Raw genomic sequence first — 13312 nt, 5'->3', positions numbered from 1 at the left:
ATCTTTATAAAGGGACTTTCAAAAGCCATGGAAAATACATAGTGTGAAATAACTATGAGTGCATATTGGGACTGGTGCAGCAGGTTAAGTCACTACTTCAGATATCTGCATCCCATATCTAAGTGCTACTTCACATCTTACCTGCTGCTCATCTTCCAATCCGGCTTCCTGCTAATGCACTTGGGAAGATAGCAGAAGATGGCCCAAATACTGGGGTCCCTGCCACCCATGTGGGAGACCCAGATGAAGTTCCTGGCTTCTGGCTTCAGCTTGGCTCAGACTTTGCAGTTGTGGCCATTTGGGGAGTAAACAGCAGATGGAAGATTCTCCCTCTCTCTTTCAGTCTTTCCCTCTCTCTGTTACTCTGCCTTTCAAATAAATAAATCCTTAAAAATTTACAATAAAATTATTTTAATTCCATTTTCCATGAACTTTGTGAAGTATACTCATATTTCTAGATAGTGACATGCAATAAAATCAGTGTGCCTGTTTCCATTTCAGTGGAACTATTTTTCTCTCTGTTTCACGTTAGACATTATTCCTGCAATGTCTCGTGACTCTGGCTATTTGTTTTCAAAAGCAAAACAAGAAAAAGATAACTGGAAGTTCAGTGTACATGGGGGAAACTTGCTGATGGTGAATTTCCATTTATCTGGTGATCAGACAGGGACGAAGCATTTTGTTAGGTGATCATGAAAGATCAGTATATAGATAGATATATTCTTTTTTTATTATTTTTGACAGGCAGAGTGGACAGTGAGAGAGAGAGAGAAAGGTCTTCCTTTGCCATTGGTTCACCCTCCAATGGCCACCGCGGCTGGCGCGCTGCTGCCGGCGCACCGCGCTGATCCGATGGCAGGAGCCAGGAGCCAGGTGCTTTTCCTGGTCTCCCATGGGGTGCAGGGCCCAAGCACCTGGGCCATCCTCCACTGCACTCCCTGGCCACAGCAGAGGGCTGGCCTGGAAGAGGGGCAAACGGGACAGAATCCGGCGCCCCGACTGGGACTAGAACCCGGTGTGCCGGCGCCGCTAGGCGGAGGATTAGCCTAGTGAGCCGCGGCGCTGGCCTAGATAGATATATTCTAAAGAATTCTTTATTTATTTGAAAAGCAGAGTTACAAAGAGAGAGGAGAGTCAAAGAGAAGGAGAGGCGGGGGGTGGGGGAGACTTCCATCCGCTGGTTCACTCCCCAGTTGACAGCAATGGCTGGAGCTGTGCTGATGATCCGAAGCCAGGAGCCAGGAGCTTCTGGGTCTTCCACGTGGGTGCAGGGGCCCAAGGACTTGGGCCATCTTTTACTGCTTTCCCAGCATAGCAGAGAGCTGGACTGGAAGTAGAGCAGCTGGGACATGAATTGGCGCCCATATGGGATACTGGCACTGCAGGCGGTGGCTTTACCCGCTATACCATCAGCGCCAGCCCCTAGACAGATCTTTTCTCCTGATTCAATCTGTTTACCAAGGAAGAAATCCATCAATCCAGTCTAAGATATTTAAGACAGGCTACAAACATTTGGAAGCCAAGCAGAAGTATATTGGAGGGTCCTCCCATTCAGTTCATCTGCATTTACCGTTTTCAGTATTGGGTCCCACCCTGCCCAGAGCTCTGCCTGAAGCCACTGACTAGTTTAATATCTCTGTACCAACAATGTCTAATATGGTAGTTACAAGCCACAGGTGACTAAATTTGAATTAACGAAATCAAAATAAAACTAAAAAAATCCATTTTTCTGCCATGCTATACACTCTCAAGTACTCAATAACCACTGTGATTACCATGATGGGCAGTGCAGATACAGAACGTTTCCATTACCACAGAAAGGACAAACAGAAAGCGATTCCCTAAAGAGTAAACTGCAGTGTTCTGCCGAGACATGAGGTTAGTCATCAGGCTACCGAGCTGAGGGAGAAAAAAAAAAAAAAAAAAAAAAAGAAACGCCTAGCAGCGCCGGCACACCGGGTTCTAGTCCCGGTCGGGGCGCCGGATTCTGTCCCGGTTGCCCCTCTTCCAGGCCAGCCCTCTGCTGTGGCCAGGGAGTGCAGTGGAGGATGGCCCAGGTGCTTGGGCCCTGCACCCCATGGGAGACCAGGAAAAGCACCTGGCTCCTGGCTCCTGCCATCGGATCAGCGCAGTGCGCCGGCCACAGCGCGACGGCCATTGGAGGGTGAACCAACGGCAAAGGAAGACCTTTCTCTCTCTCTCTCTCTCTCTCTCTCTCTCTCACTGTCCACTCTGCCTGTCAAAAAAAAAAAAAAAAAAAAAAAAAAAAAAAAAAAAAGAAACGCCGCGGCTCAATAGGCTAATCCTCCGAGCTGAGGGAGAGCATGGAACAATCAGCCTACTCCCTAGAGGAGATTCCAGGCTTCTGCCGAGGCAAATGAAGCATACTCACGTGGCTGTGGAGCCAAGGGCAGGAAGAGGATGTAAACTGTAAACTTGTGCTAATATCCTGCTTTTTCAGGAAAATGACTAAACATCGTTAACTGTGCTGGCCTGACTGATCTCAGTCCCTCCATTCAGAACATACCTCACCACCATTTCTGCACAGAGTTTCCCGCAAGCTCCCAGTCAGGGAGGCAGATTTAAGCCCTATACCAGCCAGTAATAAAACTGCCTTTCTCCTCTCAGAAGACTGGCATCACCAGGGTGATGTGGAGCAAAAAGCAGGAAATTTAACTCATTCTGTAACAGTGATGCCCAATATGGCAGTCACCAGTCACATGTAATCCAAAGGCAGGAGCCAGGTGCTTCTCCTGGTCTCCCATGGGGTGCAGGGCCCAAGTACTTGGGCCATCCTCCACTGCACTCCCGGGCCACAGCAGAGAGCTGGCCTGGAAGAGGGGCAACCGGGACAGAATCCGGCGCCCCGACCGGGACTAGAACCCGGTGTGCCGGCGCCGCTAGGTGGAGGATTAGCCTGTTGAGCCGTGGCGCCGGCCTTCCACTTGTATCTTGTTCTTTCTGCTAGAATTTCATCTTGCAGTGCCAATAATTTGCTCCAACCAATCCCACAACAAATTCCAAGTAGATACATACCCGAGTAGTAGATAGGTACAGGGACTTCAGACTATAACATTGACAACAAAGTAACATTGACAACCAGAATTACCAGCTCACAAGCATGAAACAAAGCCCCTATACATGCTTCGCAGGCAAATGCTAGCTAAACTCAGGTCCTTGTCTCCCAGATCTCTCAGTCTCCCTCCCTTAGCTTAAACTTTCCTTGCCCTGCATTTAAGATTACAAATCAACCTCTTACTAAAATTAGCTCACTGAATTGAGGGAGTGGTGCAGCCATCCCTGAGCAACCCTGATCACCATCCTCATGAGGTCATTTATTTCTCAGAAAGATAACATCTTGATGTTCTGTCTTGTCCTGGGAACTTCAGGCTCTGAGGGGAAAGTAACCACCACCCGCAAGTAGGTCCCAGATTAACTGGAGCCCACTTTGGCATCATTAAAACTTCCTATGAAAACCTGGTATTGATGATGAATCAAAGGAGGATCACAAGCACTATAGACCAACCAGGAGCTTGGACCAGAGCTGAACATGTCCCTCTCTACCTCAACTTAAATTGATAAGAATCTTTAGGCCTAACCCCTCAGGGAGCCCATGAATTAAAGAAGAGCAGAGTTCTTGCTCTGTAATTCACAATAAACTATTTTCTTTCACCACTCTGGTGTTAGTGATTGGCTTTCTGTGATTCAAAACAGTGGGGCAAGTTTGTGGGGGTTCTGCAGCAATTCTTCCAACCAGTTCTGGAGGTGTTCTATAACAAGCAGTTGGTATCTGAATTTTCCAAATGTTATGCTACCGCCTAAGCTGTAATTCCTACCAAAGTCAAAAAGCCACTTCTCTGAAAAATTCCTTTAAACAGGAGTGATGAAACAAAGACATAAGCCTCAGCCATTCTTTCTCATTGCCCAAAGATAGATAAAAATCGGAAAGTATTCCTTGTCCCTGAATCTCAACTTGGTCTCATGCCCAACTGTCTTTACACCCCCGCCCCCATCCTACATTCTTCCCCAGGTTCAGAGGCCTGGCAGCCACTTGAAAGACCATTATGGAAGAATTCAACTTTGCCTGCTGCCCCTTACCCCCTTCCCCACCCCTAACCCTCCTAAGATAAAAAAGCCCAGCCTGGTGGAGTGTGGGCCTCCTGGTATTCATGCCCTCAATGTGCAAGCCAATGGTTGGTTACCCACCCCTGTGGATTTATTTTCTCTGAATAAATTCAGTCTGGTCGTAAATTTGTACCCTGCCTCCTCTCTATTCTGCACTCTTTTCCTTACAAAGAGTACCTTAACAATTAATTCTCTCCCGATTTTGGTGGTTTTTGATTTATCAATAATAGATATAGTACTGTCAAACTTTGTGAGGCCGTTCAGTGGGGCTGGGGGTCTGTGAGCCCCCCAGACATAGGTAGAATGTCCTTCACAAGCAGGCTGCCAACTGTGGCTGGAAAGCTTGTTTACAGACCAGCTGACATGCCCTCCACTATAGCTTCTTGTGCTGCATATGTGACCTTACGGTTTTAATTCACGCCTTTAAGGTAGTTGCAATCTTTCACCTAGAGCTAGCAGAGGAGGGGGCTGAGCCTCTAGGGAAAATTGATCTGTCTCCAAGAGACACCCCCCACTATCTCCAAGAGACCCCCCCCATCTCCATGAGCCCCAAGCCAATCAACATACAGTATGTAAAACCCTCCATCCAATGGGTATCCCCATAGAATGCCCCAATGAACAAACAGTAATGCCTTAAAAACCCTAGGCACTTCCTGAAAGCCAGTGTCCTGTTCAGGCACTTTGCCTGGTCTCCTCTTGAACCAGACACTTTTCTGTCACTTGCCAATCAAATAAAAGTTTATGCTTCTTTGCAAATTGTTTCCCAGCTTTTGATTTCTATACTGAGCTAAGGAAAAGAAAGACGAAACTTGCTCCTGCAACTGCCCTCCCCTCCACAACAGGTAACAGTTTGTTTATATCTTTGTCAAACAAATGGTTAAGAGTGATATACTGGCCGGCCCCGTGGCTCAATAGGCTAATCCTCCGCCTTGAGGTGCCGGCACACCGGGTTCTAGTCCTGGTCAGGGCACCAGATTCTGTCCCGGTTGCCCCTCTTCCAGACCAGCTCTCTGCTGTGGCCCGGGAGTGCAGTGGAGGATGGCCCAAGTGCTTGGGTCCTGTACCCGCATGGGAGACCAGGAGAAGCACCTGGCTCCTGCCATTGGATCAGCATGGTGCGCTGGCCGCAGCACACCGGCCGCAGCGGCCATTGGAAGGTGAACCAATGGCAAAGGAAGACCTGTCTCTGTCTCTCTCTCTCACTGTCCACTCTGCTGCCTGTCCCCCCCCCCCAAAAAAAGAGTGATATACTACTATAGTTTTAGTGATCTGTAATTATTTTAAAATTTACTGTATATGAATGAAATTGACATCTTTAAGTTTGATTACTGTTTAGGCCTTGCCTACATTCCTGCTGAATTGTGGTCATTTCACTTTTTCCTTGTTGAACTCTTTATTTAGTGCAGCATTAAGCCTCTGACTATAACGTAAATTAAAAATATGTTATTTCAAAACTTAAGAAAGAAAGAAAAAGTGAGGGACACAGGGAGGAAGAGAAATATCACTATATTCTTAGAATTGTATCAGTGAACTACATGGAATCTGTTCTCTTTGTATTGATAACACATTAGCATGAGAATTGTATTGCTGTTATTATCATGCATTTGCTGTGACCCTGAGAATGTAATGCATTAACAAATTCATTTTAAAAATAACAAATACACTGAGCACCAAAAGAGAAACTTGTTGAAGTGAAATGGACACTATGAGAAACAGTGACTTGATCAGCTCTTGTCCTGACAGTTGATGTACAATGTAATACTTTATCCATTTTAGTATTTTTATTTGTTCTAGTACCATTGGCTGAATTCTGTAATTAACACACAATTATTCTTAGGTGTTTAAATTTTAACTGAAAAGTGATCCCTGTTAGGAATTTGGAAAACATTATGCTGAGTGAATTAAGCCAATCCCAAAGGGACAAATACCATTTGTTCTCCCTGATAGGTGACAACTAATTGAGCACCAAAAAGGAAACCTGTTCAAGTGAAATGAACACTATGAGAAACGGTGATTTGATCAGCCGTCACCCTGACTGTTGATGAGCAACTTAATATGTTACCCTCTTAGTATTTTTTTTTGTTTGTTCTACTTAATACCTTTGGTTGAATACCGTAATCAATACACAATTCTTCTTAAGTGCTGAAACTTAACTGAAAAGTGATCGCTGTTAAATATAAGAGTGGGAATAAGAGAGGGAAGAGATGTGCAATTCGGGACATGCTCAAGCTGACTTACCTCAAACGGTGGAGTTAGAAACATACCAGGGGATTCGAATTCAATCCCATCAAGGTGGCATGTACCAATGCCATCTCACTAGTCCCAATGATCAATTTCTGTTCACAATTGATCGTAATGATAGGACTAAGAACCAAAGGGATCACATAAACAAGAATAGTGTCTACAAATACTAGCTGATAGAATCAAAAAGGGAGAGAATGATCCAACATGGGAAGTGAGAAACACAGCAGACCCAAAGAATGACAGATGTCCTAAACAGCACTCTGGCCTCAGAATCAGCCCTCAAGGCAAGTGGATCTGGCTGAAAAGCCCATGAGAGTATTTCAGGCATGAAAAGCCAAGACACTCTGGGGGGGGGGGGGAAAAAAACTAAATGAAAGATCTCCGCGAGTGAGATCCCAGTGGAAAGAATGGGTCATCAAAGAAGGAGGTACCTTTCTCTGAAGGGAGGAGAGAACTTCCACTTTGACCATGGCCTTGTCTAAATATGATAAGAGTCGGTGAACTCAAAAGGCTTCCATAGCCTTGGCAGCTCATGACAAGAGCCTAGGGTAATTACTGATGCCATAAACAAGAGTGTCAATTTGTTAAGTCAAAAACAGGAGTCACTGTGCACTTACTCCTCATGTAGGATCTTTGTCCTTAGTGTGCTGTACATTGAGATTTAATGCTATAACTAGTACTCAAACAGTATTTTTCACTTTAGGTTTCTGTGTGGGAGCAAACTGTTGAAATCTTTACTTAATGTATGCTAAACTGATCTTCTGTATATAAAGAGAATCGAAAATGAATCTTGATGTGAATGGAAGGGGAGAGGGAGTGGGAAAGGGGAGGGTTGCGGGGGGGGGAGGGACGTTATGGGGGGCAAGCCATTGTAATCCATAAGCTGTACTTTGGAAATTTATATTCATTAAATAAAAGTTAAAAAAAAACAAATACAATTATGAACAAATGAAAATAAACAGGTATCATATTTGTATTACAAACCTGTGCTGGTGGTACTTGCAAGGGATTGTTGTCCAAAATTATTACTTGTAAATGATGTAGCTTCCGGTAACAAACTGGAATTTCAGTCACTTTATTACAAGAGAAATCCAACTTGACTAAAGGAAGATCACCTAATTCTGTTCAGAAATAGAAAAATTATTAAGTTAAATTTTACATATTTATTTTCTTATTCGTTTAGGTAAAAATAGTGAACATCTTACCATCAGGCAAAACATGAAGATTATTTCTTCTTATATTTAGCTCTCTAAGAGAATGTAATTTCCCCATTTGTTGGGGAAGGACCTGAATCTCATTGCAGCTAATATCCTAAGGAAAACAAGAAAATACAATTATAAAAAACTAACTATACAGGATTGATAGCTAGCAATAGTTGCCTCCAATATCATTTCTCTAAAGATGGATTACCTGACAAATTTGTTTGTATTCTATCATGAAGTCAATATAATACAACTGACATATTTTTGTGTAAAAATTTGTGATTATAGCTTAGTAACTACATAAGATAACATCTGAAAAATCTCAACCAAACACCAAGTAAAGATGATAAAGGGATGGCGCTGTGGTGCAGTGGGTTAAGCCACAACCTACAGCACCAGCATTCCACATAGGTGCCATTTTGAGTCTTGGCTGCTCCACTTCCTGCAAGGGCAGCAGAAGATGGCCCTTGCCACCAATGTGAGAAACCCGCAGGAAGCTATGGGCTCCTGGTTTGGGCCCAGATTGTTGTGGCCATTTGGGGAGGAAACCAGCTGATGGAAGATCTGTCTCTCCTCTCTCTCTGAACCTCTGCCTTTCCAATAAGTAGATAAACCTTTAAAAAAAAATAATGACTCAAGGTGCTCTTCATACAGAGACAAAATAAAAGACTAGCAATTAATAATTACTGTGATTACCTGTCAATCATAATAGTTGTTTTGAGATATTTAGTTGGGTAGAAATGAAGAGAGTCAAGGATTTAGAGATGTGAGTTGAAGTACCAAAGTCTATGGTCTAGATCAATTTAATTCAATGTCTTTCTCCAAAGAGATGCAAAATATGAGCTATTACAAGTTCAAACATTTTTGGATCACATTATAACTCAGACATTCTAAGGGATCTGCCTCAGGCATCTCTTAGGGTTAAGTTAAAAATGCAAAGGTTGGCCAGCATTGTGGCATAGCAGGTTAAGCCTCTGCCTGCAGTGGTGCCATTGCCATCCCATATCAGTGCCAGTTCAAGTCCTGGCTGCTCCACTTCTGATCCAGCTCTCTGCTTCTGGCCTGGGAAAGCAGTGGAAGATGGCCCAAATGCTTGTGCCCCTGCACCCACATGGGAAACCTAGAAGAAGCTCCTGGCACCTGGCTTCAGATTGGCTCAGTTCCAGCTGTGGCGGCCATTTGGAGAGTGAACCAGCAGATTGAAAGACCTTTCTCTCTCCCCTCTCTCCCTTTCAAATAAATAAATAAATCTTTAAAAAAAAAATTCAATCCTTGGACCAGGTGTTATGGGTTAAGCTTGTGCTTGAGACACCTGTATCCCATATCAAAGTGTCTGGGTTGAGTTCCAACTACTCTGCATTCCCTGCTAGAGTGCCTGAGAGGCAATGTACGATGGCCCAGATGGTTGTGTTCCCGCCACCCATATGGGAGAAATGGATGCAGTCCCTGGCTCCTAACTTTGGTTTGGCCTGACTGGCTGTTGCAGCCATTTGGGGAATGAACCAGAAGATGGAAGATCTCTATATATAACTCTGCCTCTCAAATAAATATAAAAATAAATAAATCTTTTAAAAAATACAAATCCTAATAGAAAACTAAATTAAAAAGTGTCTATAAGAAAATTGAAAACAGGTTAGCTGTGCTTTCCTCTCCCTCAGCTTTCTTAGAAACACATAAACAAAATGGGGAAAGAAATCTACAACACACTCTCAAACAGTAGTCATTCCAGACACAATGAAAATGAAATTTATATTCTGCAACAGGTCCCAATTTCTAGCTTTCAATGAAAATTATATTATCTTGGAGGAAGAGGAGAGACACATGCATTCAGTTTTACTAAAAGAACTGTAACTGTAATGCTGTATAGTTCTGCACACATTTCTATGGGCTTACTTCTAAGGGTACAGTATAAAAACTTGCTATGGAACCCTAAATCCCCTTAAGCTGACTGGTAAAAACAGCATTTTAAGTATTAAAGGTATCATAAATAGGATTAAGTGTTTGGTAATAATAATAGATAGAATTAAAAAGGAGTGAACGCTTCAACATGGGAAGCAGTCTATACAGCAGACTCACAGAATGACAATCACTTTAAGTAGCACTCTGACCTCAGACAGCCCTTAAGGCACTCTGGTCTGGCTGAAAAGCCCATGAGAGCATTTCAGGCATAGAAAGCCAAGACACTGTGGAAAAAGTATCCTACATGAAGGGCCTCTATAGGTGAGACCCCAGTGGAAAGAAGTGGTCATCAAAGAAGGATGTACTTTTCTCTGAAGGGAAGAGAGAACTTTTACTTTGTTTAGGGCCTTGTCTAAATACTGAAGGAGTTTGTGGATTCAAAACTCTTTCATCACCTAGGCAGCTCCTGTAAAGAGCCTCAGGTGATCACTGACATCATACATAAGAGTGTTAATTGTTAAATTAACAACAGGAGTCACTGTGCACTAACTTCCCATGCAGGACCTCTGTTCTCAAAGAGTTGTATTATGAGAGTTAATAGTAAAACTTGTTCTCAAAAATTTACTTTGTGGGGCTGTCGCTGTGTCATAGCAGGTAAAGTCATTGCCTACAGTGCCGGCATCCCATAAGGGCACCGGTTCTAATATCAGCTACTCTACATCCAATCGAGCTCTCTGCTCTCTTTTCGGCCTGAGAAAGCAGAAGAAGACGGCCGAAGTGCTTGGGCCCCTGCACCCATGTGGGAGACCCAAAAGAAGCTCCTGGCTCTTGGCTTTGGATAGGCAGAGCTCTGGCCATTGCAGCCAAATGGGGGAGTGAACCATCAGATGGAAGACCTCTCTCTCTGTCTCTCCTTCTCTCTCTGTGTAACTCTGACTTTCAAAAATAAATAAATCCTTAAAAAGGCAATATTTACTTCATTTTTGTGTATTAAGTGGAGGATATTCTTATGTCTCATAAGTTATAGTTCTAAGTGTTCACAAAAGATGTATCATTTTGGGGTTCTTCTTTAAAGTTAATTAAGTTTCTCAAAAAAAAAAAAAAAAACAAAAAAAAGAAAAAAGAATAAGAATGCTTAAAAATAGTGAAATTTACCTTGAGATCCAATGACTTCAAACAGCCCTTGTCTCAACTGTTGAGGAACAGTTTTTTTTTTTTTTTTCATACAATTTGTTGAACTCTTTACTTAGTATAGACTTAATCTTCTGTGTATAAAGTTCATTAAAAATAGATCTTAGTAAAAAATAAGACAGGGAGTGAAGTAGGCAGGCATACAGGTTAAAATCAATTAGGTTTATGAGCTGGAAGACCACGCCTTCACCACGCCCCTGTGTGACCTCATGCCCCTACATGGCCACACCTGAGTGCACACCAGCCAATCAGGTTAATTAACCACTCCCCTTCGGAAGTGGGTTAAAAGCCAGGGACAAGGTGTGTCCAGTCCTTCTCTTCTTTGCCTGGCTTCTAGCCTGGAGGGTGCTGGCTGTAGCCCTGCACCTCCTGGGAACGTGGGCCACCAGCCCCTAGGCTTCCTGGCCTAGATGCTACTCCATGTGGCTGGTTCCTGGTGCTCCCTATGAACCCAGATTTACCTCTCTCTTAGATAAAGCTATCACTCTCCTATGCATCTTTCGCACTAAATAAAGCTTAAAATGTACCATGCTACCTGGTTTATTGATGCCAGTATTTAGAATTATTCTCTATTAGACAAGAACCCTCTCAGGCTTATTAATATTGGGGATTTATTAATAAGCATATGGTGATATCATATGGCACCCCAAATTCTGGTAACATCCCAGAAGGTGCTTCTGGGGCCACATTTTGCTGTATTTTAGGGGGTCATTTCTGATATCAGGAGGAGGAAGAGGGGTGGGAGCGTGGGTGGGAGAGATAGTACAGTGGGAAGAATCACTGTTTTTAAAGTTGTATTTATGAAATGCATGAAGTTTATAAAACTTAAATAAAAGTTTTCTTTGATAAAAAAAAAGTAAAAGAAGACAGGAGGGTTGACTCAGAAGAATATTGAAGCCATGCAGGGAAAAATCTACTAAATCCACAGATGACTGGGAAAATGTATTCTACCTATTGTTGTGATGACTCAAAGGGTTAAATGGCAATCAGGGTGTTCCTGGTAGAAATTGAGTGTGTAAAATGCTTTCTTCTCCCCCAAAAGTTCCTGCCCTACTTCCTTAGGAATCTCTTGCCTTATCATGAGAACAGGAAGGGAGTCGTGACTCCACCCTTCTGAGCTCTCAGTTTATTGTAAAACAAATTAGGTATGCCACCCTTGTGATGGCTCTTTTGTTTTATCATGAGCAATCCAAATAGGGTAAAAAGATTTCAAATCAGGTCTTTTGAAGGGTTTTGTGCTTGCCTTTAACTAAATGTCTACCTGATTGTCAAGTTTTTTTTTTTTTTTTCTCCAAATTGTGCTAAAAAATTCCACTACCACTAGCCCCTTCTGATTTTGCTTCTGTTGGAGCCCACTTCCTGGCCATTTTGCCAGGAGGTTTCTGACTTAAATAAATCTTACTTTTAAACGCTTTCTCTCTGCCTTGTCCTCCTGGAAATTCTTCTTCCATGTGAGACAAAGAACTGAGAGAATATTTTCTTGGCCATTGCATCCATTAACACTATGGCAATCAGATGGGCTAATAGGCAGTTAGGTGGCCATGGTTGTAAAGAGGAAAATGGGAGTCCACCAAAGAGAGTGCAAAATGCTTGCTTCTCTAAAAAGTTATCTTTAGCAAGACAAAAATGCCTGTCCCACTCCTTGGGAGTTTCCAGTTTTATCTGGAGAATTGCAAGGAAGTGGTGATTGTACCCTTCTGAGTTCTCAGTTTACTGTGAAACAGATCCCACTCTTCTGATGGTTTTATGTCTTATCATCAGTAAGCTAGATAGGACAGGCAAGATTACAAATCAGGCCTTTTGATGGATTTCATCCTGCTGTCTAACTGATGTTAGCTGCTGCTTTTTTTTTTTTCTTTCTCCTGAAAGTATGCTTAGAAGACTGGGACCCTCACAGTTCAGGGGGTCTGCCTTTCTAGTCCCCTCACCCTTTCCTGATCTCTGTTGGCAGGAGCTTTCTGACTTAAATAAATTTTGCTTTTCTCTCTGCCTTGTTGGCATGGAAATGAGATAAAGAACTGAGGTCATCTTTCTCTGCTGCCTTTTCACCCACAACAATAACATCTTTCAAACAATATGTAAGGCATCTTCACTGAACAAGTATTTACTGAATATCAAGTATTTGCTCACTACATTCTAGGGGATAGGGATAGCACCCAGAGCTCCTCATGGAGTTTGTATTCTGGCAAAGAGAATAGATTATAAATTATGCCAGAAAGTGTTAAGTTCTTTTTTTTTTAAAAAAAAAAGCAGGGTAAATGAAAATGACTGTGTTAGTAATAGAGAAAAGGATATTAACAATTTAGATCATGGACATGTCAGTTGAAAAGTATTATCAGAGCTGAAAGAGTAAGCCATGCCAATATATAAGGAATATTCTAGACAGACAGAACAATAAATATAAAATCCCTTACGCAGAACATCACTGAAATATATAAAGAACAGCAAGGAATCAAGTATAACTACAGGGAAGCACGCAAGGGAGAATGAGGGAGAGATATAATTTTTGCCTTTGCTCTGAGACATACAGGCAAAAACCAAATACTTTAAAGCAGAGGAATGACATGATTTGATTTACGTTTTCACAGGATCACATTAGTTGGTATACACAGAACACACTACTATATAAATAACAGTAAAAGTCAGAGAAA

The 13312-nt window shown here is 42.6% G+C and overlaps 1 protein-coding gene across 7 annotated transcripts in view; it reads right to left on the bottom strand.

The window, feature by feature from the left end:
* Positions 1–13312, bottom strand: part of LRCH2 (leucine rich repeats and calponin homology domain containing 2) — a 134572-nt gene that overhangs the window by 63434 nt on the left and 57826 nt on the right. For all 7 annotated transcript variants that reach the window (XM_051827272.3, XM_051827276.3, XM_051827277.3 and 4 more), the window contains exons 4-5: positions 7575–7680; positions 7354–7490 (exon numbers count right to left, since the gene is read on the bottom strand). In XM_051827272.3, the coding sequence (XP_051683232.1) occupies positions 7354–7490; positions 7575–7680 (243 nt within the window). The remainder of the gene's footprint in view (positions 1–7353; positions 7491–7574; positions 7681–13312) is intronic.

This window comes from Oryctolagus cuniculus, chromosome X, assembly GCF_051225735.1.
Source record: "Oryctolagus cuniculus isolate XC-2025 breed Fujian yellow rabbit chromosome X, ASM5122573v1, whole genome shotgun sequence".
NCBI lineage: Eukaryota > Metazoa > Chordata > Mammalia > Lagomorpha > Leporidae > Oryctolagus > Oryctolagus cuniculus.
Note: the sequence above shows the minus strand (reverse complement) of the source record. Positions and strands in the feature narration are given on the sequence as shown.